This window comes from Nothobranchius furzeri, chromosome 17, assembly GCF_043380555.1.
Source record: "Nothobranchius furzeri strain GRZ-AD chromosome 17, NfurGRZ-RIMD1, whole genome shotgun sequence".
Classification (NCBI taxonomy): Eukaryota; Metazoa; Chordata; class Actinopteri; order Cyprinodontiformes; family Nothobranchiidae; genus Nothobranchius; species Nothobranchius furzeri.
The window spans coordinates 46,075,109-46,101,156 of NC_091757.1; the positions used below are offsets into that span (position 1 = coordinate 46,075,109).

Consider the following 26,048-nt stretch of genomic DNA (forward strand, 5'->3'; position numbering starts at 1 on the left):
CCATGACAAAACCGGCTAGCTGCTCAAACCTGCATTTCCCCCTAAAAGAAAATCTTCATTTACAATATTTTTTTTATCAGTTGGGAGACATTGTGGCTCCAGAGCTGCAGGTTGCAGACCCCAGTTTTTTATTTATCTGCTTCAACTAGTTCAAATGAATAGATTTGCAGAAATTCAAATATGCAGAATCATATTGAATGGTGGTCCTTCAGCAGGATTGGACATCTCTGCTTTAGGTTCTTCTGCCCTTCCTGCAGGCATCATGCACACAGAGGCTCTTGAATTGGCTGCTTTGTACTGAACATTTAAATACGCCGGTTTACATAACACTGCTTGGTGAATTTGACTAGATTATTTAAATTATTTGTGGTTTTGGATTGTGCAGATATTTTGTTAAATCTGATTTGTTTAAAAACTGAAGGCACAACGTGGCACTGTCTTTCATAATGCAGATTTTTTCCTGCCAGTTTTTTTCTTGTGAAAACTAGTTTGAGATTTGAAATCTGTTTTATGAATGATTCATTTCCCTCCAAGTGGTGCTCGCTGCAGAACCACAAAGGCGGAGCTGCACCAGAAGGTGGAGCTGCACCAGAGTCAGCCCCGCCCATTCCAGAATCAGCCCCGCCCATTCTATCAGAGTCAGTCCAATTCCTTCCAGTTGTCAGGCTTTATAGCATTCTGGAACCAAAGAGGGTGTTATAGCTAAAAAATGCAAGATTGAGGACGGAGTTGAGAAGTGAATTGAACAGTTTTTGTAAAGGTTCCATATAATTAAAAATCTAACTTTTGGAACTTTTAATCATGTTATATTGTCATTTCCTCATAAGAAACACGCCAAAGCCATTTTTGGCCTCATTCATGCATTTTCTTCCCATCTCAGCTTCAATTTGGTCTCCTCCCCCGAAGCGGGTCTGGTTTTGGTTCTCAAATCTGGATATTCTGTGAATTTTCTGACAAATTATTTCTGAAATGACTTCTACTGAGACACCGCCAATAAACCATACATCCCATCTCCAAAGACACATCAGATAGCATAATAAAATGTAACGCCACCTGATTTTGATCAGATGTGGTGGTGTAGTGGTGATGGTGTCAGGTTGACATGCAGTTTTGCGCGGGTTCGCCTCCCAGCAGTGGAAATATCCTATAATCTATTTTCCTCATTTCTAGCTACACTTGCCAGTACTATGTTTACAACAATTTATTGGTATGCCGTTTAACATATAATGACTAATGTGTTTTTTTATTTATTCATTCGTTTATTTAGCCAGTGTGAGTCCATCTGTGAGCAGAGTTTCAACTAAAATGCTGTTTAGGAACGACCAAATTCAAAGAACTTGTAGAGACATAAATATTTTGCTGAAAATGAACATTACAACTAAAATATGAACAAATTAAATGTTTCAGCTGGCTAAATAGATTGTTGCCGACCCCACCGAGAATCGAACCAACATCAGCTGAGGGGAAAGCGAAACTTAACTCCGACGACCTTGCCACTGGACTAACAGAACCCACTTGGTGGTGGTACATGCTGTTGTACAGGAGTTTTATTAGAGCGGCTGTGGGCAGATATTCGCTAAGAGAAACCTTTTTATTTCGGGATATATTCAGACTTTGTCATGTAGCAAGTTATATTTATCTTGTTTAATTGGAGCATAGAACATAGCATTAACGACTGTAAACTAGTAACAGCCGTAATTCATGTGGGTCAGGTCAGTTTGCGATAAAGTTGAAAACAAAAACGGAAGTCAGTGGGCTAGGCTGAGTTTGCGTGAATGGGCGGGGCTGACTCTGGTGCAGCTCCACCTTATGGTGCAGCTCCGCCTTTGTAGTTCTGCAGCGAGCACCCTCTCTTTCCTTCTGGCCCTTGCCCTTAATCACACCAGCCTCTTTGCTTCAGCGCGTGTTGGTGAACATGGGGTTAAGTTTTCCTCCTCTTCCTTGATCCTTCATAATGGGATGTGCCACCGAATCGCTCTGCTAGTTTTAAGCCACAGCAGGTCAACGTATTCAGAGGCGGCGCGTCGTTCAGCATGGGCTGAGCCTGATCGCAGGGAGCGCGCCTCGGACTGGGAGTCGGGATTTCACCGCCTCGGATCGGACGGATATGACGGTGACATGTGGGAATTAGCGGCCGATCGGCTGGGTTTACTGCTCGTGAGAGTCCAGTCCTTGCTGTCGCTCCAGGACCCGGCGGCGATGCGCCCTGTGGAGGAAGCGGCTTTCGCACACATCCGGAAACGCATCCATGCGCCACGGCCGCTCCGCATCCCGATGTGCTCCTGACAGCACAAAGCCTGGATTCAATTAGCTCCCGTAAGGAATTACACACGCAAATCGACATGGGTGCGTCAAAACGGCGCACGTTTCCACGGATGAGGCTTGTTAGCGCGGTTGCGCCATGAGGCGATCGGGAATAATCAAGTAGAGGTTATTGGTAGATAATCTGACAATATGGCTGATCAGAGCAACATTCAGTCTGCCGCCTCCAAGAGCATCAGGCCTTTCAAATCCAGTGAGGAGTACCTGTATGCCATGAAGGAGGATCTGGCCGAATGGCTGAACACCCTGTATGATCTGGACATCACCGCGGACACCTTCATGGATGCGCTGGAGACGGGCTGCGCCTTGTGTCGGCACGCCAACAACGTGAACCGCACCGCACAGGAATTCCAGCTGGAGTCCCCGCAGGCAGCGCAGTCCATGAAGGTGCCATCGAAGGATGTGGTTTTCCAGTCCCGCAATGTCGTTCCCGGCTCGTTCCTGGCGCGGGACAACGTTTCCAATTTCATTGCTTGGTGCAGGCAGGAGCTCTGGATCAAGGACGTTCTCATGTTTGAAACCAACGACCTGGTGGAGAGATGCAATGAGAAGAACTTCATCCTGTGTCTGCTCGAGGTGGCGCGGCGAGGGTCCAAGTTTGGCATGCTGGCCCCCATGCTGATCCAGCTGGAGGAGGAGATCGAGGAGGAGATTCGGGACCAGGAGAGCCTGCGGATCACCAGGGAGCTGCCAGCAGAGCAGAGCTCGCCCAGCAGGTGCAATGGTCGGAAGGAGAGCCACGAAAGTGTGGAGGATGAGGAGGAACCTGATCCAGAGCCACACATCTGGCCGCAGAAGAGAGTCTTGTTGGACATGAGAAATCTGGATGAGCTGGTGAGTTGATTAAAGGACATTCTATCTCCTCCAGACACAAAATGTCTCATGATTGATTCAGATTTTTTTTCTTCTGCTTTTTATGTTGTGATGATAACCCCTCACATGGTACAGAGCTTGTGCTGGGAGGTCATTCCCCCAGGATGAAGATGTTTCCCAGACATTCTCCTCTTAGCCTTGGCAAGAACTAAATACCACACAGTGTGTTTTGTCTCGTGCTAGGGCAGATGATAGAAGGTCTTATTTTTCCCACAGTAAAACACAAAAACCTGTTAAAAGTGTCGTATAAGTGTTATAAAGAGGTTTGGCGCCACATATTCCGTGGTGTGGGTTTGTGATAACACCTCCACCTCTGGGGTCAGTTTTTGTGCATCCCATTTCCAGAAATAAAACCCTCAGATTAGGACCTCTTTTTGGTTTTTGCACCTTTAATTGCAGTTTGTTTGCACGCTCATCCTTTATAGCATCATGGCCGACCTCCATGTCAGTGCCATGGACATGGGGGGCCAGAAAGAGTCGGGTCAGCAGACAGGACACTCCTGCAGAACACACGCCTGCAGGGTGAAGTTAATATTTTCATGCTGGTGTGAGGAACAATGCCGTCTTTTACACTGATGATCTGAGAGACGATAGAGAGAGAGAGAGAGGGAGGAGGGGAGGCAGTCCACAGGTACTCTTCAGGCAGCAGAGGGAAGAGCTTGTTGTGTGACCTCTGCAGACCAGCATCTGAGTCGGCTCACTCTCGTTCATGTGACTCAGGATTACACGAGCAGTTTTGGGACAGGAAAGCTTTTGATGCAGTTTTCTGTTCTTTCACTGACACAAAACCTATACGCACACACACACACACACACACACACACACACACACACACACACACACACACACACACACACACACACACACACACACACATAAAGATGCACAATGCCATGTGTCACTCAGAGACACATACTGGACAGCTTTTGACCTAAGGGACTTTCTCAGGAATCGTATCAGAAGAATTAAATCTCTTTTCTCATCATCATTTAGAAGTGCATACTCCAGACTTTTGCTCGATTTAGCCTATTTACCAAGGCAGCAGTCAAAATAAAACCCCTTAATGTCGCCTTAGCCATTTAACCAGTCTTTTGGTGTTTTTACAGTTTTCTCTGCACAATAATTACTACTTCACTGTGAATGGGCTCATTATTCCAGATTAATGTTAAATTAATCACTCACTTGTAGCTAATACTTTGATCCATAATAGCTGTTTTTCTGGTTTTACCCAGTTTTAATTCACTTCTCTCCAGAGACGTTTGTGCACGTTGAAACCTTGATTTCATCTTTTAACTGAAACAATACAGCTGATTCAATTGTTTACATGTAGAAAATCTGTGTGATCGTATGAACTCTGGTATGAAACTTTATTTTTTATTTAACACACAGACTAATTTGCTTTATTAGTACAGATAAAGGGTTAGAAACGTGTGACGGCCTCTGATTAATCTTTGAACACTTGTGCAAGAGTGAGGTGACTCAGTGAACTTGTGGTGTGTCACATCCACTACCTGTTGTAGACAATTGGTATGAGCCGTTGACTTTCCGGGTTCCACGCCCTCATGTCAACACTCACCACCGCCATCGCCTCTTCCACTAATCTGCCACCACTTACTCATCGTGCACCGTTGAGGAAATGGCTTCTGCCTCCAGTGACAAAAGTTATTATTCCACACGGTTTTGAATGATCTGTGTACGCATTTAGTTTTATGTTACCTTAAAAAGATGGATCAAAGCTGTGATTTGATTTTTGAATCTTATGCAAAATCCACAAGATCATTTACCTTTTCATGTACTTTTTGTTTTATTTCTGCACACAGATGCTTTACAGATGAGCTGAAATCACAATTTGCATGCTCTTTAATTGTTCATGGGAACTCCACGTGAAGGCATCTGTACCGTAAAGTGTGTGAGTTTACACAATTAGAGACTGATTCCTCTGGTCAGCATCTCTTCTCCTTGATCGTTCTTTTAAACCCTTAAAACAGGCTCATGCATTTTCTCACTCTAGGCTTCACACTCAGCTCTTGTTTAGCACACATGTGAGCCATGGCTCCCGTCCCCCACCCCGCTCCCTACTGCAGACGATAAAGCAAAGAGTGGAACCGTATGTCTTGTCGGTGTCGTGGAAGAGGGGAAATGACATCTCCATCTCTGGATGGAGACACCTCCAGAGCGCAGTAGTGATGGTGAGGGAGGGTGAACATGGAGCCTGTAAGGATATGCTCTGCTCCATTAACCTTATGGTTTAAATCGTGCTTTCAGAGGAAAAAGAGGACTAGACAACAAACAGTGCGCCTAGAGAGACTTCACTGCACACTCTGTTAAACCTGACTGTAGAGGATTTTACTTTGGGAGGCAGGGCTACAGTAGAGAGAGTGAAGGGGGAAAGTAGGTCATCCTCAGTTGTGTTGGTCCATGCTCAAACGCTTTGCTGAGTGAGCATGGCAGCCATCAGTTCCACATGTGCTCCTGCTTTTAGCTCTTTAGTGTTTTAATGGGGATTTAGCTCTATTGTTTTTTTAAAGAGCAGGTTCACTGAGAAACAGTTTTTTACTCGTTCTTTCTGTAATAGGATCAGTTACTCTGAGTTTTTCATACAGGCTGAATGTGAAAATCTTCTGCCGCTATTTCCCGTATTAGCAGCCGATTGAAAATAGATGCAAATGCTCAGATTAGAAAAGCCTGTCAGATTTATGTCACGCTGTAAATTGGCATTCATGGACTCACCCATCGTGGCTTGTGAAATGCAAAGCTGTTGTTAATTTAGCATCCAGGAGAGAGTATAGCATGTGTCTGCTAGTAGAAGCTAACTGTTAGCATTAGAACATCCAATTCATGAACCAACAACTTCAGGCATGAGGTTTTTGTGGAGGTAAAACATCAATGTTGCAAAGCAGAGCCAGTGGTAGAGTAGCGTTGCTGTTAGCCAATCAGAGACAAGATGTTTAAATATCAGGAGATAAGAATCCAAATCCATTCATTTCAATTCAATTCAATTCAATTCAAAAATACTTTATTAATCCCAGAGGGAAATTCAATTGTTCCAGCACACACAATTCCAAGATCAGACATACATACATAGACACATGACAAGAATTGGTGACTGGTCATTCGCAACACGAGTCGCGCTACCGTTATAAATCAAGAGGGTTTATCTGAGGATAGAGTCAGAGGGAGGGAAAAAGGCACTTCAGAGTTTCCCCTGACAGAGAGGATAGCTTTGCTATGCAAAAAAACACCTCAGACAGATATGCACACTGACTTCAGACGATACACAACATAAGTATCCACTAGGTGGGGAGGTAGAGTTGAAACTCTCCTCACTTCAGAGCGTGCAGCCGCAAGAGCAGCGTTCATCACCTCCGTTTGGACAGCAGAGGGAGATAATGAGTTAGAGAGCCCATTGAATCCTAGACACGGTTCCACGGCCTTCACCGGTCACAGTCCCGCCCAGGCTGGGATAGAGAGAAAGGGTTTCCATAGCGACGGCAGCATTCCACATTTCTTCTGAGGGGGGAGTTTTTACTTCAGCCTCACAGGCTTCAAGGGCACCAGATTCAGATAACAAGAACTGTTTTGGTTGCAGGCAGAGATAATTTCCTCTCTGCCTTAGAGTTCTGTTGGTCTTCAACCCCTCCAGGTCCAATAATGGCGTTATCAATCTATTCCGATCCGTGCTGATCCGTCAACTCTCTCCTTGATCGAAACAACCTTCTGTGCCAGAGCCTGAATCTCAGCTAAAGTTCCAAGCTTATGACTCATCTCGACAATGATATGAGTTTGTGAGTTTACAGCATGATGCATTCCATCCCTGAGCTCCGGGATTAAGCCAGTATTCCTCGAAAGCTCGTTAATTTTCCATTAAGCCAGGTAACCGCTCAGGCCAAACGGCAGGAATCCCGACACTAAAACGACAAATATCCAAACTGTCAGGCGTGCCGGTGAAGTAAGCCGAGGAAAGGCGCGGATCCAGACCGGGGAGGAAACAGGCAGACAGGTAGGACTTCTTACAATGATTTATTCTGAGACACGCTGGACAATGAAACAATGAACCGGCACAGGACACAAAACAGACGGGGCTTAAATACAGGAGGACCGGGAGCTAAGGTGATCGGGAAAACGAGAGGCAGGTGGGAGTAATTAACGAGACACAAGGCTGAAACAAACAGGGAGACAGGACAGGGTGTGACACAAACATCTTCAGAATCGTCTACAGACGGTTGAGAGAGGCATATCAGGTTCCACTTGTTCCAGGAGTCCATGATATACCCAGCTTGCTCTGTCCCAGAGGGGCATCCGGGAGCCCCTTCTCCCGTTTTCATCATTGAAAAGATTTTGTCAATTGCGTTGAGAGACTAACTGGCCAGATCCATGTTTAATAATTTCCAGTTTCCAGAAAAAATGCAGAGAAGCGCAATGCACAGGCAGACAGGACAGAGAACCTTGGGAGGAGCAGGGAGGGAGAGGAGAGAAAGTGTCTGTACTCTCCAAGAGCCAGAAGAGGAAGACCACTATGTAATAGAGACCACTACAGATTTATTGTAAAACAAGTGGACTTGGTCTTCAAGTGTGATTCTGTGGAAAGACGCAAATAGCTCTTTGTGTGACCTCAGCTTGGAGAAACAAAGAATAGTTCTGATCTGACTGACTAATCCATGTGGACCATAAATTACTGTTGAACAGTTTCATGAAGCTGTGCATTGTCATTGTGGTGGAAATGTCACGATGTTCCTGCTGGAAGTGCTATGTAGCTAATAACGTCATGCTAACTTGCAAATATTTCATAAATACATGAACTTGTATAAAACATTTCACTTCTGAAATGTATTTGGTTGTGGTCCCCACCTCAACTAGCCGGTAGCACATCAGTCAGATCAGAATCAAACCATTCCTCCAAAGATTAATTAACAGATAAGATGGAGACATAACTTCACTTAAAAATCTCTCTCTCTCTCTCTGTGAGTGAGTGTTTGATGCTATCTGCTGACCATTTTCATGATTGCCAACGACTGTCTGTCTGAAGCAGATTTTGTCCCTTGTAGCTGTGCGGTGGGTGTCTGCATCTGCCTGCTGGTCTCAGGTGGACACTGAACATACATTCCTCTGACCTTGCTTGTCACCAGCAGGGCAGCTCAAAGCAAACGAGCCAGACTGTGGCCTGATATTTACCTCCCTGTTCTGAGTGATTACTCTGCTGTTTGTCTCAAGCACATGAATCCTAGAGGTATTCCCCTTGATCTCTCAATGCCCATCGGTTCCTTGCATCGCTCCTTCTCCTGATGGACTGTCATGTTAGCTGAAGCGAGGATCGATTTCAAGAGAATATTTTCCTTCATGCTATGTATGTTGTCTGCCGCGGAGCGCAGAGGGTCACAGTTTAGAAGGTTATCAGATGCGCAACACAAAGCAGGATTCCTCATCATAGCAGGTTTGTCTACAGATAGCAGGCACAAGAATAGTTTGGCATTTAACAGAAATTGTTTCCTTGTGCCGATTATAGAAGCATTTATTTAAAATGCAGAGAAAACCCCATTAAAATATGTTATCTAATATTGTTGTAGATTATTCAGGTCTAGCCTTTTTTCATAGCTCTTAGATTAGCAATAATAAACTTTACTGTGTAGAATTATAATGATTTTGTCATTATTAGCAACATCCATCAAAGTGACACAATTAGCAGACTTCAAACTGATAATGGCCTATTTTCCTCTCGTTTACTGATGCATCAGGTGTTCATCCGTCTCTGCTGGTTAGACCTGTTACCCACACCAGCTCACTCCCTCAGGCTGCTGCTACAACATGATTAGAAAACACTATTATCAGTCATACCGTTTATGTTTTGTCCTCCTCGCGTTATTGTGCAGCAGCTGTTCTGTGGTGTATTTGTTTATGTAGCCGTTTAGCAGGACTTTGATGGAGGTTTAGATACGTTGCTGCAAGAGGACTTATTCATGAGTTCAGCAACTTCAAATCTTAGATCTGCCAAAAGGTCACCACCATTGGTCCCCTTCTCTTGTTTGCATCTGCTTATCTGATGGAGAAGGTTTGTCAAGGCTTCAGGGGACTAGATAATTTAACAGAAGTTTCTTTTCATTTAAAAACAGAAAAATAGTCAACCCCTACCAGAGTCTAACTCCACTCCCACTTCATGTTTGTGCAACAAATGCTGTTGCCTGGCAGACCGAGAGGGCGGAGCCGCTAACAAATACACACACACACACACACACACACACACACACACACACACACACACACACACACACACACACACACACACACACACACACACACACACACACACACACACACACACACACACACACACACACACACACAGGCTCACAACGACATTGTGACATCATATGGTACCAGCTAACGTTCTAGGGTACCTCTTAGCCAATAGCAACGGCAGATTTAAATTCAAATGCAGTGCAGAGTGTTTACCTGACAATGGCACAGCACTGACATTTTTAGGCAGAGAATAAAAATTTTAACTAATATGCACTAAAGTGCAAAACTATTGACTTCACGTGTCTGCAGCACAATTAGACACGCATTTATATCGTTTATCAGGGAAAACAAGTTGATTTGGGGGTGACTTGCTCTTTAAATATGTGAACTTTTTGACTGTTTTGTGAAATCCACACTTGTAGGGAACTCGCAGGAGCCAAAGCTTGTATAAATTCCAATGACGTGAGTTGTGATGTTTGTTTTTTTATTGTTGGAGTTTAGCTGTAGTGTAAGACTCGTAAAGGAGGCCAGTTACAGCAGGCTAGTTTCACCTACGCTTGATGAAAACATTTAAGCTCCCGAGCTAAATGTGTGGTCCTCGTCTCGTATGGGGTTTTTGACTCATAAAAGGGAGCAGGTGATTATCCAAATGAATATGTAGCTACTTCACCAGCAATCTGAGCCATACAAACAAAACTAGAACAGCAGCTATGCTTTGTTATAATATCATTTTTTTTTATGTAAAATCCTCGTTCAAGACCTCGTTGGAATCAATAAAGAAGTCCCCCCCCCCTCCCCCCCATTTCCTGTGTTCTTCCCCAGTCGTCGCCCAGCCTCAGATGTTTGCAGGTCAGGAAGGAAAAGAGCCAGGAGATAGTGGAGTCACGCTGAGCAGATATGACGTGATCTGAGCTCGAGCATCTTTAGAAGAATGTTACTTATGCATGAATCACATCGGACACAAAAGCAGTCGCTCGGACTTAAGGGGAAAAGCACGTTTTCTCTTCCTGTTCCTGATAAAACATCAGTCAGAAGGCTGATTCTCAACGTTTGGCCGTGAAGTGAAACATTCAGTAACTCTTTAGTTCCCGGTTTCTTTAACTCTCAAACATCTGCAGCTCCTGCTGAAAACGTCCCTCGTCTACTAATCATCCTTCAGTTTTTCCTCAACATTCCTGATTCGCTTCCGCGTGTTTCCTGTTTGACCTTTTCCTCGCTCCTCCCCTTTGACCTCATTCTGCAGTCCCTGTATGTGTGTGTGTGAGAGACAGATTGAATGTTTTGCTTTTGCAGCGTTTGCTCTTGTTGACACAGTGGAGATGTGGGAAGTGCGCACAGTTTTTAGACCAAATACTTCCAGGTTTTTATTTAAACTCATTCTTCGTTTTGCTCCCACTGCAGGAAGAAGGTTTTTACTGTACTGAGAGGCCTAACTGTACACTCGAAAACGGAAGTGTGACACTGTGTTAGTTAGTGTCTGTTGCCATAGCAATCTTTCCATTAAGTCACCAGTTTGGGTATTTCCAAACTGGGCTGGCCATCCTATACTGATTGAAGAAAAGATAGGTGGATGGAGAAAAGAGAGAGAGAAGCCTGAAGTCAAACAAAATTTAAATAAAACACATGAATATGAGTTTGGTCTTGTCAGGTGGCGCGGAGGCAAAAACAAAAACACAAAGCAGATGCTTCATAGTGGCAGGTGAGCATAGCAGCAGGTGAGACGCAGAAGCTTAGCTCTAATTCTCTCCTCTCTAATTAGCACAGGATAGAAGGAGGGTGCTGTTTCAAGAAAATAGCAAGGTGCTGCACGCCAAAAGCAAAAATAAATACTCCTGTGCAGAATGAAAGGTAGGGTAACTGTTTAATGTCAGTGAAACACAGCCCTGTTGCCCTCTCTCACCCCCTCCTCCTGTGTGCTCGTTCACTTCGGTGCTCCACTTTCTCCACCTCCCCGTCAACAAGCACACACACACCCTCGTCTGAGAGAGACGCCAAGACAAACATCACAGTTGTCCACGTGCATCAGAGGCTGATCTGACTCCACCCTGCAGTTGTGTCTGGTTGCCTAATAAGCACCCCCCTCAACCACAGCCAGGGCGCCGGCTCTGACTCTCAATTCAAATCCCAGCTGGCAACGCGGAGCAGCTGACATCATCATCGCCACCACTCTGGTCTCTGGGATCTTAAGCTCTGTGCGTGACAAACAGAAAACACATCATAGGTATTCATTAGCGAGCACAGATGTCTGTCTTTCTGAGATTATTTGGTGATTTAAACATCCTGCATACTCGGAGAGCCTTTTATTGTGTTAAAACAGCAGATCACACCACTTTTATCCCCCAGAAGTTGCTCGGAGAGGAGATCTAGCAGAAAGAGGATGTGCACGCTTCCTGACACCCTCCTATTTTCCAGCATCATTCATTTATCACTCCTTAAAACAGAGTTGTTGTATTGTTGTCCAGCAGGGTTTGAGTCACACGTCCAGATCTGACAAACCATGAGCTTTGCTCAGAGCAGGAAGCACCGCAGTCCAGGTGCTATAATGTGTGGATTATGTTTGTAGGCCCTACTCTGTAAAATCTTTGTTTTTTCTCTTCTTTAGGTACGAGAGATCCTGGGCCACTGCTCCTGTCCAGCTCAGTTTCCTATGATTAAAGTGTCTGAGGGGAAATATAAAGTAGGAGACTCCAGCGCACTGATCTTCATCAGGGTAGGTTAAACACAGACTGTTCTTTTATGTATTTATTTATTTGAGATTTTTATGTTATAGTGACATTTTTTATTGGAGATTTGACCATGAAGCTTGCAGATTCAAATAAAACACTTCTCTATTAAAATCAAACAATTTATTTGGTCAAAGTGAGTTTGACTTTTAATGATACACATCAGGAATATTTTTTTTACCTTGCTAACAGTTTTGATTGCCCCTGCTCTTCTTCAGAGCTAGCTGCTAATGACGACGTCACTTAATAAACGAAGGAAGTGACGCCGTCATTAGCGGCTAGCTCTGGAGAAGATCGCAGGAGCAATCGAAACTGTTAGCAAGGTAAAAAATAAACTTTCCTGTGTTTATAAAAAGAACTTAAAGAGCAAGTCACCCCCAAATAAACTTTTTTTGCTGATAAACTAAATAAACGAGTGTCTAATCGTGCTGCAGACACGTGTCGTCAATAATTTGGTACTTCAGTGCATCTTAGTTAAAATTTAAATATTCTGCCTAAAACTGGCAGTGTTGTGCCGTTGTCAGGTAAAAACTCTGCACTGCATTTTAATTTAAATCTGCCACCGCTATTGGCTAAGAAGTATGCTATGATGTACACTGGTACATTATGATGTCACAGTGCTGTCGTGAGCCTGAGTGTGTGTGTATTTGTTAGCGGCTCCGCCCCCTCGGTCTGCCAGGCAACAGCATGTGTTGCATTTTTCAAACATGAAGTGGGAGTGGAGTTAGACTCTGGTAGGGGTTGACTTGCTCTTTACCCGGGTACCCGGAGAGAACCCACGCATGCACAGGGAGAACATGCAAACTCCATGCAGAAAGATCCCAGGCCGGGAAGCGAACCCAGGACCTTCTAGCTACAAGGCGACAGCTCTAACCACGGCGCCTCTGCGCAGCCCTCAATTCAATTCAGTTCAATTCAAGTTTCTTTATATAGCGCCAAATCACGACAAGATTCGTCTCCAGGCACTTCATGGTAAACATTCCAATACAGGCCAGTTCGTTAAGCCAATCAGAAAAAAAGTTTCCTATATAAGGAACCCTGCATTATTTTCATCCAAAGTTATTAAGTTTGTGTGTGGAACAATGAAAACACATTTATATTTCTGATAGAAAATAGACAGTGAGATGCTAGGATTAGAAAATCCTGACAGATCTATGTCACACTGTCACTTAACATTCATGGACTCACCCATCTTGACTCACGACGGGGAAGACTGTTGTTGGTTTAGCGTCCAGAAAACATCAGAGAACATCTTGGCTAGTTTAAGCTAACCATTAGCATCATCAACTCCACCACACAGCAGAAGCTCCTCCAGGCTTGTGTTGGAGATAAAACATCCACGTGGCAAGTCAGTGGTAGAGTCGTGTTGCTGTTATCCAGTCTGAGGCGAGATGTCCAAATATCAGGAAGTAAGACTCCAAACCCTGCCGTCTGAAGCTCAGCTGTGATGTGGGGAACTTTTAGTTCCAAGAAGTGGTGCACCGGTGGTTTTTCCCCCAAAACGACTTACACTGAATTCATTACTACTAGAAACCACTTCAAATGTATTGATTAAACAAGTCTTCATCACCTTTTAAAGATCCACCTAAAGCTCCAGAGCCACAGGTTGCAGACCTCTGACTTAGTCATTCAAAAACCAAAACCCTAAAGGGTTCAGAGTTTAACGGCCTGATTAAACTTTGGAGCTGGTTCTGCTGTCATAAGAAATTCTGTTACTAACTACATTTCTGCTGCTGTCTTACCGTAACAAACGTCTTTATTATTAACATTATAAAGCAGGATAAATGATCAATCGCACCTCTTCATTTCTCATAACTGCTGTTGTTCAAATCTGCATCAAGTCTCATATTCGTGGCTCATAACCTCATTCCATGAAGTCTGAACAAACACATTAGGCTCTAAAGTATTTAAACAAGTGATAAGGATTTGGCTCACTGAGCTGATGCATCACAAGTAGCCAGTATTTGTTCTCCAGAACCAGTTTAACCAACTCCGACTCTCTGGGTCCCAGTTTTCTGCTCTTGGTGTTTGCATACAGCTCACAGTTCTGTGGATGAGACAGAAAGTGGGGAAGTTTAGTAGGAATTTAACACCAACTTATAATCACAGTCTTTTAGTTGTGTTCTGGTCTCATTTTAGCTCAGCTTTCTGTTTTGTAGCATTCTCATCCAGGAAACATTTGAGTTTCATCATAGATGTGATGCATGACACGTGTCCCTGCTTGTCTCACAGGGCTTCCATAACTGAGCATGTTTAAGGAGTTTACGGACTGGAGTAACCTTCGGTTGCTGCTTTGCCTTTCTTCATGTTTTTGCTGAGGTATTTATGGCAACACGCGGGAAGGTGTGGCTGTAGCAGCTCTTTTTCATTTAAAGCCACAATGCACCAAAAACACCCTGTAGAGGTATTCTGACGGACCAACCTGTGCAATGCCTCTACACTATCAAACACACTCTTTAGATTATTAATAATGTGTTTAAAACATTATTTTGTGTCCTTTAATTCATCTTAATTACAGCTGATGTCTTCATCAGACTCGTTTTTTACGTGATCAAATGATAAAATCTTACTAATTCAATCCCAGATGGAAAACTGATCCAATATTCACTCCAAGATGGAAGCAGATTGACACAAACCCAGATTATAGTGAATGTTTGACGTTCCACATTTCTCAGCTATGTTTGGCAGATAGCACAGGAGGGGTGCAGTAATTGAGTGGAACCATATGGTGTTAGCATATGGCATCATATGCAACAGATATAACAACACTTAGCTGCATGACTGAACCAAAGCCCTTCAAGCTGAACTACAGTCTCCACATATTGTTATTTTTCTTTCTTATAGATGGGATCACAGCCTGCCCCTTTTCCCTGGCCTACTTCCAGGAAACTCCTTTATCCACGCAGACACAAATATAGTTTTAAGTCATTTCCTTCGTTCTCCTTATCTTGGTTGTAGCTGGATTGTTTGTCTCAGTTCAGGAGCTGATACCGAACCCATACCAAGCCTCAGAGGATGGTGCCGGCTCAGCCGAGGGATCGATCTGGTCTCTCTGACCTATAGCAGCCAGTTTAATGGACTCTTTGGCTGGTGTCCCTGGTTTCCTGTATTTAAATTACACTTTCTGACTCATGTAGTCATTGATTTCATTATTTTCCCTTCTGCTGGCCCCACTCGGCCCAAGTCAGGAGATGTGATATTTAGAGTGTGATGAAACACGAGTAACAACCAGTTTTAGAACGTGCACTCTAGTTTTTAGATAAATTATTCTAAACAACTTTAGCCAAGCAATAATGTTTAAATCAAACAATTCTGACTTAAAAAACTCAATCAGCACACACACACACACACACACGCACGCACGCACACACACACACACACGCAGGAAAGGTTTACTCTTTACAGGAACACAAAGGGTCATTAAAAACCATCAACAGTGCAAGCTAAAATGAGTCAAATGATTTCCCTAGTAATTGTGTTTTCACCAAAACTAAGAGGATTAATTAAGTCCTTCAATTCCAAAATCATGGAAAAAGATCCCAAAGTGATTTCTGTAATTCTGGAAGTTTTATTAAAAGCAGAAAAATGATTTGACTGATTTTGTAAAACGCTTGCATCTTAAAATTTAAGCTAAACTGCAGCTATTGATAAACTAGGCCATTCATCAGATCATCAAAAATATTTGATTTGAGTTTGACAAATCAGTTTGATGTGATGTTGTGTTATTTCACTTACTGCAGCCTGAAGCGTAGAAGTGAAGCTTGCTTAAAAAATGCAAATGTTCATGAATATAAACGTTCAGCCGGGCTGGGGGTTAAATCTGCAGACAAACAACCTTTGGAAAAATAAATTAATCACTGATCTGGAAAAACATTTAGTTAGCTGTTTATTTTTGGAAGACCAGAAAAACTGAACTTGGTGTATTTTCTAGCGTGACTAAAAGGACTTCCTTACTGTAATCAGAATGGTTTATAACTCGGCGTAAACATGTTGTCCTTTTGGACGATGTGTCTCGATTTAAGATGTTTACATTTGGGGTGGACTCTGTGTTTGTGTGTGTCTAGGAGTCTTTTGACTGATCAGACTGGCTCTCCTCATGCTGTTTCCACCCTTTGCTGATTCATCTCTGGGGATGACAGTGATTATGCACGTGTTCAAGCTGCTACAAGTGCAGCACACTTCTCCTGTTGCCCTGGTGGAAGGAAACAGGCTTTTATACCCAACAAAACCCCATTCAGCTGCTAAAGCTGTTACAAGTCTGTCTGGATGAAAAGAGGTGAAGTCATGAAAACAAAGGAGCGAACAGGGTGTGTGTGTGTGTGTGTGTGTGTGTGTGTGTGTGTGTGTGTGTGTGTGTGTGTGTGTGTGTGTGTGTGTGTGGGGCTGCTCAGTGGCTTTCAGCTGTGCGGAACAACAGCTGAAGTGAGCTGTGAGTTTAATATTTGATCTCACTGCATTTTAGAAGAAATCGCTTCAACACGCCCCATCAATGATGACTAGAAGTCTTTCTGTTCACTGTTGCCATAGAAACAGGGATTGGGTCTCTGTAGTGGTAAATTGTGTGAAACCCCTCTAGTCATTGAAGAAAAAAACATGCAGCCACAGATGTGGATCAGGTTTCCTAAACATCTACTCAGCCCCGGGGAACTCCCGGCAAATGAAAAATTTGGTTCTTAAAATAGCTTAATTTGCCCGTTGTTGTCTCACCAAAGCATCCCCAAAAACATTTATACTCTTTTTTTGAAAATTGTGAACCTCTGTGTCATTTATTTCAGTTACAATGCATTTGCTCAATAGTTGTAAATTGGGTTTTACCTTTGTGTCTTCAATAAAGAAGACAAATGTATGGTTTGTGTGAACATGAATAACATTTATTAAAAGAAGGAGTATTTCCCAGGGGGCTACCAGTTTTCCAGGGGTGGCCATAGACACTCCTGTCCACCCCTTAGGGTTGCCGCTGCAGCACAGGTGCGGCTTTAAAGACGTATTATGAAACATTTTTATTTTTTTAAATAATTTTCTTCAGTCAGTATGTACTAACATGACCCTTTACAGGATTAATGATGTCACTCAGGCCCCCATTGCCTTCTGTGTAGTTGCAACTTCAGGGTGCCGAGCCACTCCCTGTTGGACGTGGACCTGACGTGCCAGCGCTGCAGTCTGCTTATGTTTCCTGCATATTTTAGATTGTTAACATAGCTGATTTTTCTGATTTAGTGATAAACCACTCCTGTAGAAACCATTGAAGGCTGGGTTGACATTTCAAGCTGTTAAAAGACAAACGCATGGCGAGGAGATTAAAGGGACTTTACGGAGTTTTGAATTTTTATGCTCGCGATTGCCCCCTCAGGCCAAAAGCGTAACGGCAGCTTCAATAGTAGGCGCGTGCACGAGACGCGCATGCTGTACGTGCACACTCCTTAACGAAAATACCGTGTGTGTGTGTGTGTGTGTGTGTGTGTGGTCTGGAGGACAGGAGAACGCGCAGCTAATTAATTAAATAATTTGGTTCTGTACCTTTCTCTTCAGCACAGCCGACAAAGGTTTATGATGGGTCAGTCCTCCTGCATGCTCAGATCATTCCCTTCCCTTGCTTGAAAAATTGTTCCAAAATGAAAGTTGAACCCACATCTTTTTTATCTGTGAATTCAATGCCGTTCGGCGAGTCTCAAATAAAAATTAGGGCATCTTACTGTAAAAAATATACCATTAATGTAAAAAAGAAACTCTAAATAAACTATGTTCACACCCAGAATTGAACCCAGCTCTCCTGCACAAGAGTCCAACATCTAACTAGGTGAGCTACAGCGACATCTTTGACATCTGTAATATTTATATTCTTAATTACAGCTAAAACAACGTTCAAAGAACGGTTCAGAGCGAAAATGGCTATTTTGTTGCTAATTTGCAGGAAATATCCAGAAGAAAGTAGCTAAGGGTCCTCAGAAATGTAGCTAGGTTTGTCACTAGGCGTTAGGAACAGCGACAAAGTCGCTGAGTTGGCACTACCTCTCTCTCTGCTGCTAAAGCTACTGATAGCAAATGCTACGGGCTATGCCTGAGCGTGAACGCGCATGAAGCAGCCTGCTCGACCCGAGCAGCTCTCTTTTTCTATGATTTTACAGAAAAACGGGCAATCACAGTAAAAATGCCAGGGCTCATTCTACAGGACCAGGGCATTGCAGGAGAATGTATGAAGAAGAAATTTATTATTTATATACATGTTTTGGCTGTCAAACTTCCATAATGCCCCTTTAAGTTTAACGTTTGGTTCTACTAAACAGACACTAGGGGGTGCTAAAAGCAAGCCAAAACTGCCAAGTGTGCCTTTAAGAAATAAATCTCGGTAAATGGTTTAATTCAAATCTGAGATTATTTTTACAGATTCACAGATTTTCTGAAATAACATCTCGGTGTAGGTCTGCTATCTGCTATCATAACTTCCATAAGTCTTACATTCAGCCAGTCATTTAGGGTGATGTCACTGGCAGGCGCAGGATCCCTAGCCGATCTGGTACCTACAATCAAAGCGAATCAGAGAGCAAAGCAACATTTCGTGCAAATCTCTCTTTGCAGACGTTGGGGAAATTTTTTTTTCTGTGTTGACCAAGTCTAACTGCAGCAAGGCTCAAAATACAATGATATGTTTAAATCTTGTGTAACCCGCTTTTCCCTGCTGGCTCACGGTGGTCATACAGCATCACACAGACAGTAAACCTGTTACTGGCATTGGGTCAAAGCTGTGGCGAGTAAGCAGTTTATACCCCCTGGTCTGATAGGGATAAGCTGATCAGCTGTTTTTGACAGATTTGATGTGGAAGGACGTCACTGCTGATGAAAAGACTTGTAACTGAAGAAGGTGGGGTCAGACTGGGGTTCACATGAGATGTTTTTTTTTGTCCTGTGGGCAGGGTAAGACGCAGTGCCACATGCGTGTGATCTGTTGGAAACAAGCTCCAACCCACGCAGATGTATCGTTATGTATCCTCTCAGATGCCCTCAGATACATGGGTGCAATATTTAAAACGTGGCTGACAGACTGCGTTACGCAACCTAAAGCTTGGCGGGAACACGAGGCATCAAGCACGGTGTGCTGCTTCAATGAAAGCTGCCTCTGGCTAAAACGGCAAAGACTTTTGAGTTAAGAAAAGCATTTATTAGCAGAAGTGACACATCATTTTGTTCTCCTGAACCCCCACATCCTCCTTCTTCTCTCCTGGAAAGTGAACTCTCCTCCAAGGGGCCCAGCAGACAGCAGGGGTGATGTATTCCCGTGCTTATTCATCCTGCTGCCCTGCAAAAACATGAGGAAACCAGCTGAGAGGCAGGAGAAGGTGCCAATAAAGAAGAGAGAGAGTCTTTTCCCAGATCTGTGGCTCTTTATCACGCTGCTGGTTAATGGCTAGTTGCCACAGTAACGAACAAACCCTCATAATGGCAGCAGCTGGGGGTGAAAAGACAGAAGGGTTATGTAATACTCAGCATCAGGCGTTTTATGACTTTTTTTATCTTCTTTATTAACTGGTGCATTTGTGTGTGCATGCTGCATTAGTTTTATCTGTTAAAGCCTTGTTTTCTCCTCCCCCCTCAGGTCCTTCGCACTCATGTGATGGTGCGTGTTGGAGGGGGCTGGGACACACTGGAACACTATTTGGACAAGCACGATCCGTGTCGTTGTGCTGCTTTTGGTGAGTTTGCTCCCAGTTTCCCGTTAGACGCTCAAGGAAAACGTGTTTTATTTGTTGCAAATATCTAATGCAGCGTTCTGGTCTGGGACAGAGCGCATAAAGGTCAGCGGTGTGGGATAATTCATGGAAGAAGGTTGAAACTTTGGAAGTTTTAGACACAGAAACAAGTTGCTTCTGTTTTACAGACAAAACACCAGGTGAACCCCATAATAATCCATCCATGCAGCAGCTCGTGGTGTGATCCAAACCGTTGGAATGAGTAGAGAAAGCAGGTCAGGAAGCGCGTGATAAATCATCTCTCACTGCTAAAAATGTTAACGTAAACAGGTCAGGAACACGATCGAGTTATAAAAGAGCTTCTTAGAGAGAAGCGCAAGTAAAGGTTGTTCGGTTACTTGATTAAAACAAAAATTCAGAATTGATTTAGATTCACATTTATAGAATTCAAGTAATCAGAAAGATTCTCTGTAAACACAAAAATTCCTTTTCACAACTTTTTTAAGTGGCTGTGTGATTTTTCCTGCCACTAGGTGGCAGTACACATTTCAGGGTAGTTTTACACCTTATCGCTGTGACTGTCGCTAGTTTAAAAAACATTACGGTAAACGGGGTGACGGTGGCACAGGCGCTAAGTGCTCGCCCCGTAATCGGAAGGTTGCAGGTTTGAGTCCTGCTCAGTTTGTCGCTGTCATTGTGTCCTTGGGCAAGACACTTAACCCCATTGCCTGCTGGTGGTGGTCAGAGGGACCGGTGGCGGCAGTGCTCGGCAGCTTCACCTCTGTCAGTGAGCCCCAGGGCAGCTGTGGCTAAATCGTGTCTCATCCCCTCCAGGGTGTGACTGTGTGTGTGAATGGGTGAATGACTGATTGTGTTGTAAAGCGCATTGGGGGTTCCAGGACTCTAGAAGGCGCTATATCAAATACAGGCCATTTACCATTTTAAGGTTACTTGTGGAGCAGAAAGGATGCAACCGCGACATATCTCCTCAGATTTTCCGTTAATTCCATCGAGAGAATGTAATGCCGAGTATAGTTTTCTGCTGCTGTACTTTCCGGTTCTGCTCGGGGTCCTGCCCCTCCCGATGACATCATCACACTACAGCAATGCCATTTGACGAAAAAACATTGCATCTCTTTTTCGATTCTCTTACTTCACATGTGTTTTGGAAAGGGTTTAGCAGTTTTAACATTTTTTAGCGTGGTAATATAACTTCCATAAGTCGTACGTCCAGCCAGTCACCTAGTGTGATGTCATCGACAGGCGCAGGACCCCGAGCCAGCCAGAAGGAAACATGGCATCTAATATGGCGTCCCCCTAGGACGCTAGACCCATGCTCTATGCACTTTAGACCTGATTTTTATGGTGATATGGTACAGAACCACTAGTATTTATATTTATAACAACTGGGCATCCTTTTCGATTGATATTTCCAGAAATTAACAATGAAAACTACACATTGTCTCTTTAACAAATCTATTTCCTAAAAAAAAGCTTCTTATTTTAATGATGTGGTGTTCTTATTTTTCTAACATGTTACACAGATTTGCTGGGCTTGTATAAACTCTTGAAGTGTCCAAAGTGTTTACATGCAGCAGCAGATGACTCTGCGTGTTACAGATGAAGCCAAACTGAAGATCAAACCGTGATGCTGAAGCTGATTTATTATGTTCCTAACATCTATTTTGTTTGACCTATCCGGCTTTATCTCTCGCTGCTGCTGCTGAGATGCTGTAGCGTGCTTCCTGACCACTAAATGCCGTCACTTGTTGCAGATTCCACAGGCTCTAAGCCAGCATGGGTTACAAGTCTCTCTTAATCACTTTTGATCGCTCTGCCTCCAACAGCTCACCGCTACCACCAGTCCAAAGCTAGTGGCCAAGGTCAGGGAGCCCAGAGCAAGTCGTCCAGTGCCCACTCTTCTCGCTCTACCAGCCCGGGCCCACACTGGAGAAACGATGGCATCGCACCGTACAAGCCTCCTGACAGACGCTCCATGGAGCCACAGAGTGCCCCCACCTCCTCCTCCAACACACGCACACCTCGATCCCAGAACTCCTCTGCTCTTTCTGAGGTAGACGCCGGTGCAGCTCGCGCTCTCCTACCAAGACCTCCACGGGACCGCTCAGAGCCTCGACACTTTAATCCTCTCAGGTGTGTGTGTGTGTGTGTGTGTGTGCGTGTTGATGTCTCACAGGGGCATGCTCTGTGGTTTCTGCTCACAGATGGACTGACAGACCCTGAGGACTCACTTTGATTTGGACACATAAACAAACCAGGGAGCCACAGATTAGACCAGAACAGATTTATCTAATCTCAGGTGACATTGGCTTAAAAAAATCCAGCCAGCCACCACACAGCGCCTCCTAGTGGGTAGAAGGTAAACCTAATCTTAAATCCCATTGGTGTGTGAAATTTGTTCTCTGCATTTGAGTTGCAGGTTTAACACCCAATCAAACCCCTTAATGCAAGCAAGGAGGCATTGGGTCCCATTTTTTAAGGTCTTTAGTACGACCCAACCGTGGAGTTGAACCCACAAACCCCCCAGTCCCAGGACAGACACTCGTACCACGAGGCCACTGAGCTTGCTTAACCCCCGTTTCATAGTGGGATTGTTAGGGAGAAGATTTTCTCCTCTTAAACGATGAATGTAACTGAAACTACTTGCTAATTTAGTCTGGTCTGCTGTTTTAGTGTTTTATCAGAGCGCTAGTCATAACGCTGCAATCATTGTTCATATGGGGAAATAAAGGCTGTAAGACCAAAAAGGTAAAGGTGGTCGTGCAATAAATCAGAGTTTGACTCTATCGTCATTTCACACAACTAGTAGCAGATTGATGGTTTACCTTGGCTATGAGCCTTGTGCTACTCATTTCTCTTTATAGCATCAGTTCAGACCAGATGTCAAGGCAGTACTCAGATTAACCCCGGGAGGGTTGGGCATTTCCTTTTAGCAGGGTCAGAATGGGTGAAGGCTAGTCTCACGACTACCCCTGGAAAGCTGTTTGCAGCACAGCGTTCTAGTAAACAGGTCAGCATGTCGCCGTCAAACCGATTTCCATGAATTAAAGAGGTCTACTGTGATTAGGCAACAACTAAAGGTGCAGATTTTCATTTAAATTAAAACACACTAATATCTCCTACACGTTTGTGCCATAACACCACTTTCATAAATCACTTTAATGTGGAATTTATACGTCAATTTGTATTTTAATGTTTTTTTTTAATTGGTTTCATTAAAACTAACGATAATATAGCTAACCTGAGAGTAAAAAGCTAGATATGAGCTGTTAGAATGGCTAGTGAACACACTTCTGAAGATGTGAGCTGGTTGTGTGGTTAACCCTGATGGTCCTGTTGCTGCATGAGAGCAGAGCAGTTTCCAGCTGGGGAAGCATAGTGGCGTGTGTCGGGCTACACAAGTAGCCGGGTTTTTGTAAAACTGAATGTTCTCGCCCCCGGGAGAAAAACCTGAGTACACACACCTTTTTGTCTTTCAGTATAAAACCCAGTGCATTGTGAAGCATGTTAATGCCAAGCCTGTAGGTGGCAGTAATTCCCCAAATCATTGAAAATAACCAGGAGGTAGAAAACCTTAACGTTGTCACCTTTGGTCTGCTACACAGAGCAGTAATTTTGTAAAAACAAGCAGGTGAGTGTAAACACAGGTCGCCCATGTGACATCAGAACATTTTGTCGCGGGTAGTAATGTTACCAAGCCAAAAAGCCCAGTTATTTAAGTCCACAAGCAAATGCTGACAATGGAAAATGCACAAATTGGAGTCTTTCAGATAATTACTTTTGGTGCTGTTTACCTCCACATTTTTGTGGATGACTGGGTGTGTTGTAAAGTGCCTTGGGGGGGTTCTAGGGTTAGAAAGCGCTACATCAAATACAGGCCATTCACGTGTGTACAGGGTTGCACTGCTCCCTGTTACAAAGCACACATGAGCCCTGGGTCTGAAACTCTGACTCAAGATGGATTACTTCATGGTGTAAATAAAACAAAAAACCCTTCTAGTGCTTTTACAGCCATGTGAAATTGTCTCCTACCAGTTAAAAATGTGCATAAATATTCTCTTAATATGTGTGAAATACTAATATGATTGTCGATGGCTGCCTCTGCTTTTACAGGAATAAGGAGACAAAGATGCCAATAACGAGGCGTCTTTCTGGAGACAGCGACTCGTCTACGGCCTCTTCCAAGGGAGGAGGAGGAGGGCGGCGCTCCCTTGGTGGCACATCGTCGCGCTCTGGTGAAGAGGTAGTGTTTCTTGTAAACCGGAAAGAAGGGAAGCACATGATTGAAAGGGCGGGGGCAGGAAATCGGACCCCATCTCAGCGACCCTCTATTACCCGTGCACGCAGCAAATCTCAAGAACGTCCCACGCTTGCCCCAATGCTCAAACCCAACCCTCCATCTGGATCCTCAGATGGAACACGAACGTCTCGCACAGAAAGGGGGCGCACCCTGGGGCCTGAGATGCATAGGAGGCTCCATCCGCCTCGCTCCCACAGCCAGAGCATGTTAACCAGACCGACTTGGTCAGGTGATGGCAGCCCTGGACAGGCCGCCTCCTCTAAAGATCCTCAGCCGCCACCGTCAGAAAGAAGAGAAGACCTTTGCGTGAAACAGGCGCCACCGTCCTCTCCTAGAGTAGCTGTTGGCCTTGCTAAGAGGCAGTCAACATCATGTTCTAACTCTCCTCTTAAAGGCGTCCAGAGCAACAACAGTAGCCCCGGCAAAAAGACAACAACTACTCCCAAACCCCCTGCTCCACGTTCACCATCCATGGGAAGAGGCAGGCTTCTACCACCTGTCACCCCTGGAGGGCGACGTTCAACACAATCATCTCCTCGTCACGTTAGTAACCATGCTCCCCGCTCCCCTCGGTTCTCGCAGACTCCTCGCTTTGCTGGGCGAGGCCAACCTGGAAACAGCTCTAGCCTGGAGTGCCAGGAGCCTGAGAGACTTGGCTTTGGATACCAGATGCTGCCACCATTAGACCCAAAGAGGGAACAGGACCTGTATCGCAGCTTTGAGGCCGAGTTTCTGGCAAATACCCAGAAAGTCAGGGAGAATTCAGCTGAAAAGACTCCAGAAAGAGCGTCCCTGCAGGTACCCGGGAAACCACAAGAAACTGCACCCACTGAGCCTAATGTCTTTGACTTTACCGACTCCTCCTCTAACTCTTCCACTTCCTCCCTAAATGTGGGCACAAAGACGGGACTTCTGCCTGAACTGAAGGAATCCAAGAGGACTAACCTCCGTCACTTCTCGCAGGAGGATCCTTTGAAAATGCTTCCTAGAAACAATCATAGAGGTTCTCTTGGTCAAGGAGAGCCTGAACCTTGGGGGGATCATAAAGGGGGTCTCAGGAAGCTCCCAGCCATTTCCAGCTCATTAGATGAGAGAGATGTTCCATCGTCTTTATCTAGAGAGACAGACAGGCTAATGAATCACATTCCCTCACAGCCTGAATCTCGTTGCAGAAATATGAATGGAGTACTTGGAAATTGTCCTCTTACTGGGAGACTCACTGGTCAACACAGCCAGCTTGATTTGAGCTCTACTGCTGAAGGAGACGTCCCACTAGGAAACCATCTTTCAAGCCTTCCTTTTGACAACGATGACAGGAGAGACGACCTTCCACCTCTTGAAGTTCGTCATTCACCCACACCCCTCCCCCCTTCTGAAGACTGCTCCTTCCAGGATTCTTCAAGTGAAAATTCCTCCACGTGCTTCAGCTTGAGCGAATCCCGCTCTGAGTCCCCCCCTCCGTCAATAACGCTGACCAATGGGGAAACTGAGCAAAAGAATGCTAACAATGTAGCCCCGGTCTCCAAGCTGGGACGATTCAGGCCTCGCACTGACAACAGGCCCCAGAACACACGCTCACGTATCCCCACACCAGTCGGCTACAGAGACGTCCACACTCGTGAAACACTTTCACCCTGTCACACCCCACCGCTGTCTCCTAAGAGCTCCCACCCCGCCGGTTGTCCAACCACATGCTCCTACCCTGCACAGAGCGGCCTGGATGTTGAAGCTTTAGCACAAAACTGATGGAAGGAGCAGGTTGTTGTTAGAAACTTTGACTACTGTGTAAAAAATACTCTTAATGTTAAACTTAAAGGTGTGGGACACTGAAAACCCATTTTTGATGAGTATACTCAGTCAATCTGAGTTTTTCATGCAGGCTGAACATGA

At 44.4% G+C, this 26,048-nt stretch overlaps 1 protein-coding gene across 1 annotated transcript; it reads left to right on the top strand.

The window, feature by feature from the left end:
• The first annotated feature begins 2,310 nt into the window (after positions 1–2,310).
• Positions 2,311–26,048, top strand: gas2l1 (growth arrest-specific 2 like 1). Its single transcript, XM_015973023.3, has 5 exons — positions 2,311–3,156; positions 12,032–12,139; positions 19,744–19,840; positions 21,685–21,991; positions 23,972–26,048. The coding sequence occupies exons 1-5, from the start codon at positions 2,455–2,457 to the stop codon at positions 25,902–25,904; spliced, it is 3,147 nt and encodes a 1,048-aa protein (XP_015828509.3). The 5' UTR covers positions 2,311–2,454; the 3' UTR covers positions 25,905–26,048.

What these genes read in the sequence shown, in the direction of transcription:
- gas2l1 (XM_015973023.3), top strand. Translation starts at nt 2,455, where the DNA reads ATGGCTGATCAGAGCAACATTCAGTCTGCCGCCTCCAAGAGCATCAGG. An exon ending in GCGCACTGATCTTCATCAGG is followed by an intron (nt 12,140 to 19,743) that starts GTAGGTTAAACA and finishes CTCCCCCCTCAG; the next exon opens with GTCCTTCGCACTCATGTGAT. An exon ending in GTGTCGTTGTGCTGCTTTTG is followed by an intron (nt 19,841 to 21,684) that starts GTGAGTTTGCTC and finishes TGCCTCCAACAG; the next exon opens with CTCACCGCTACCACCAGTCC.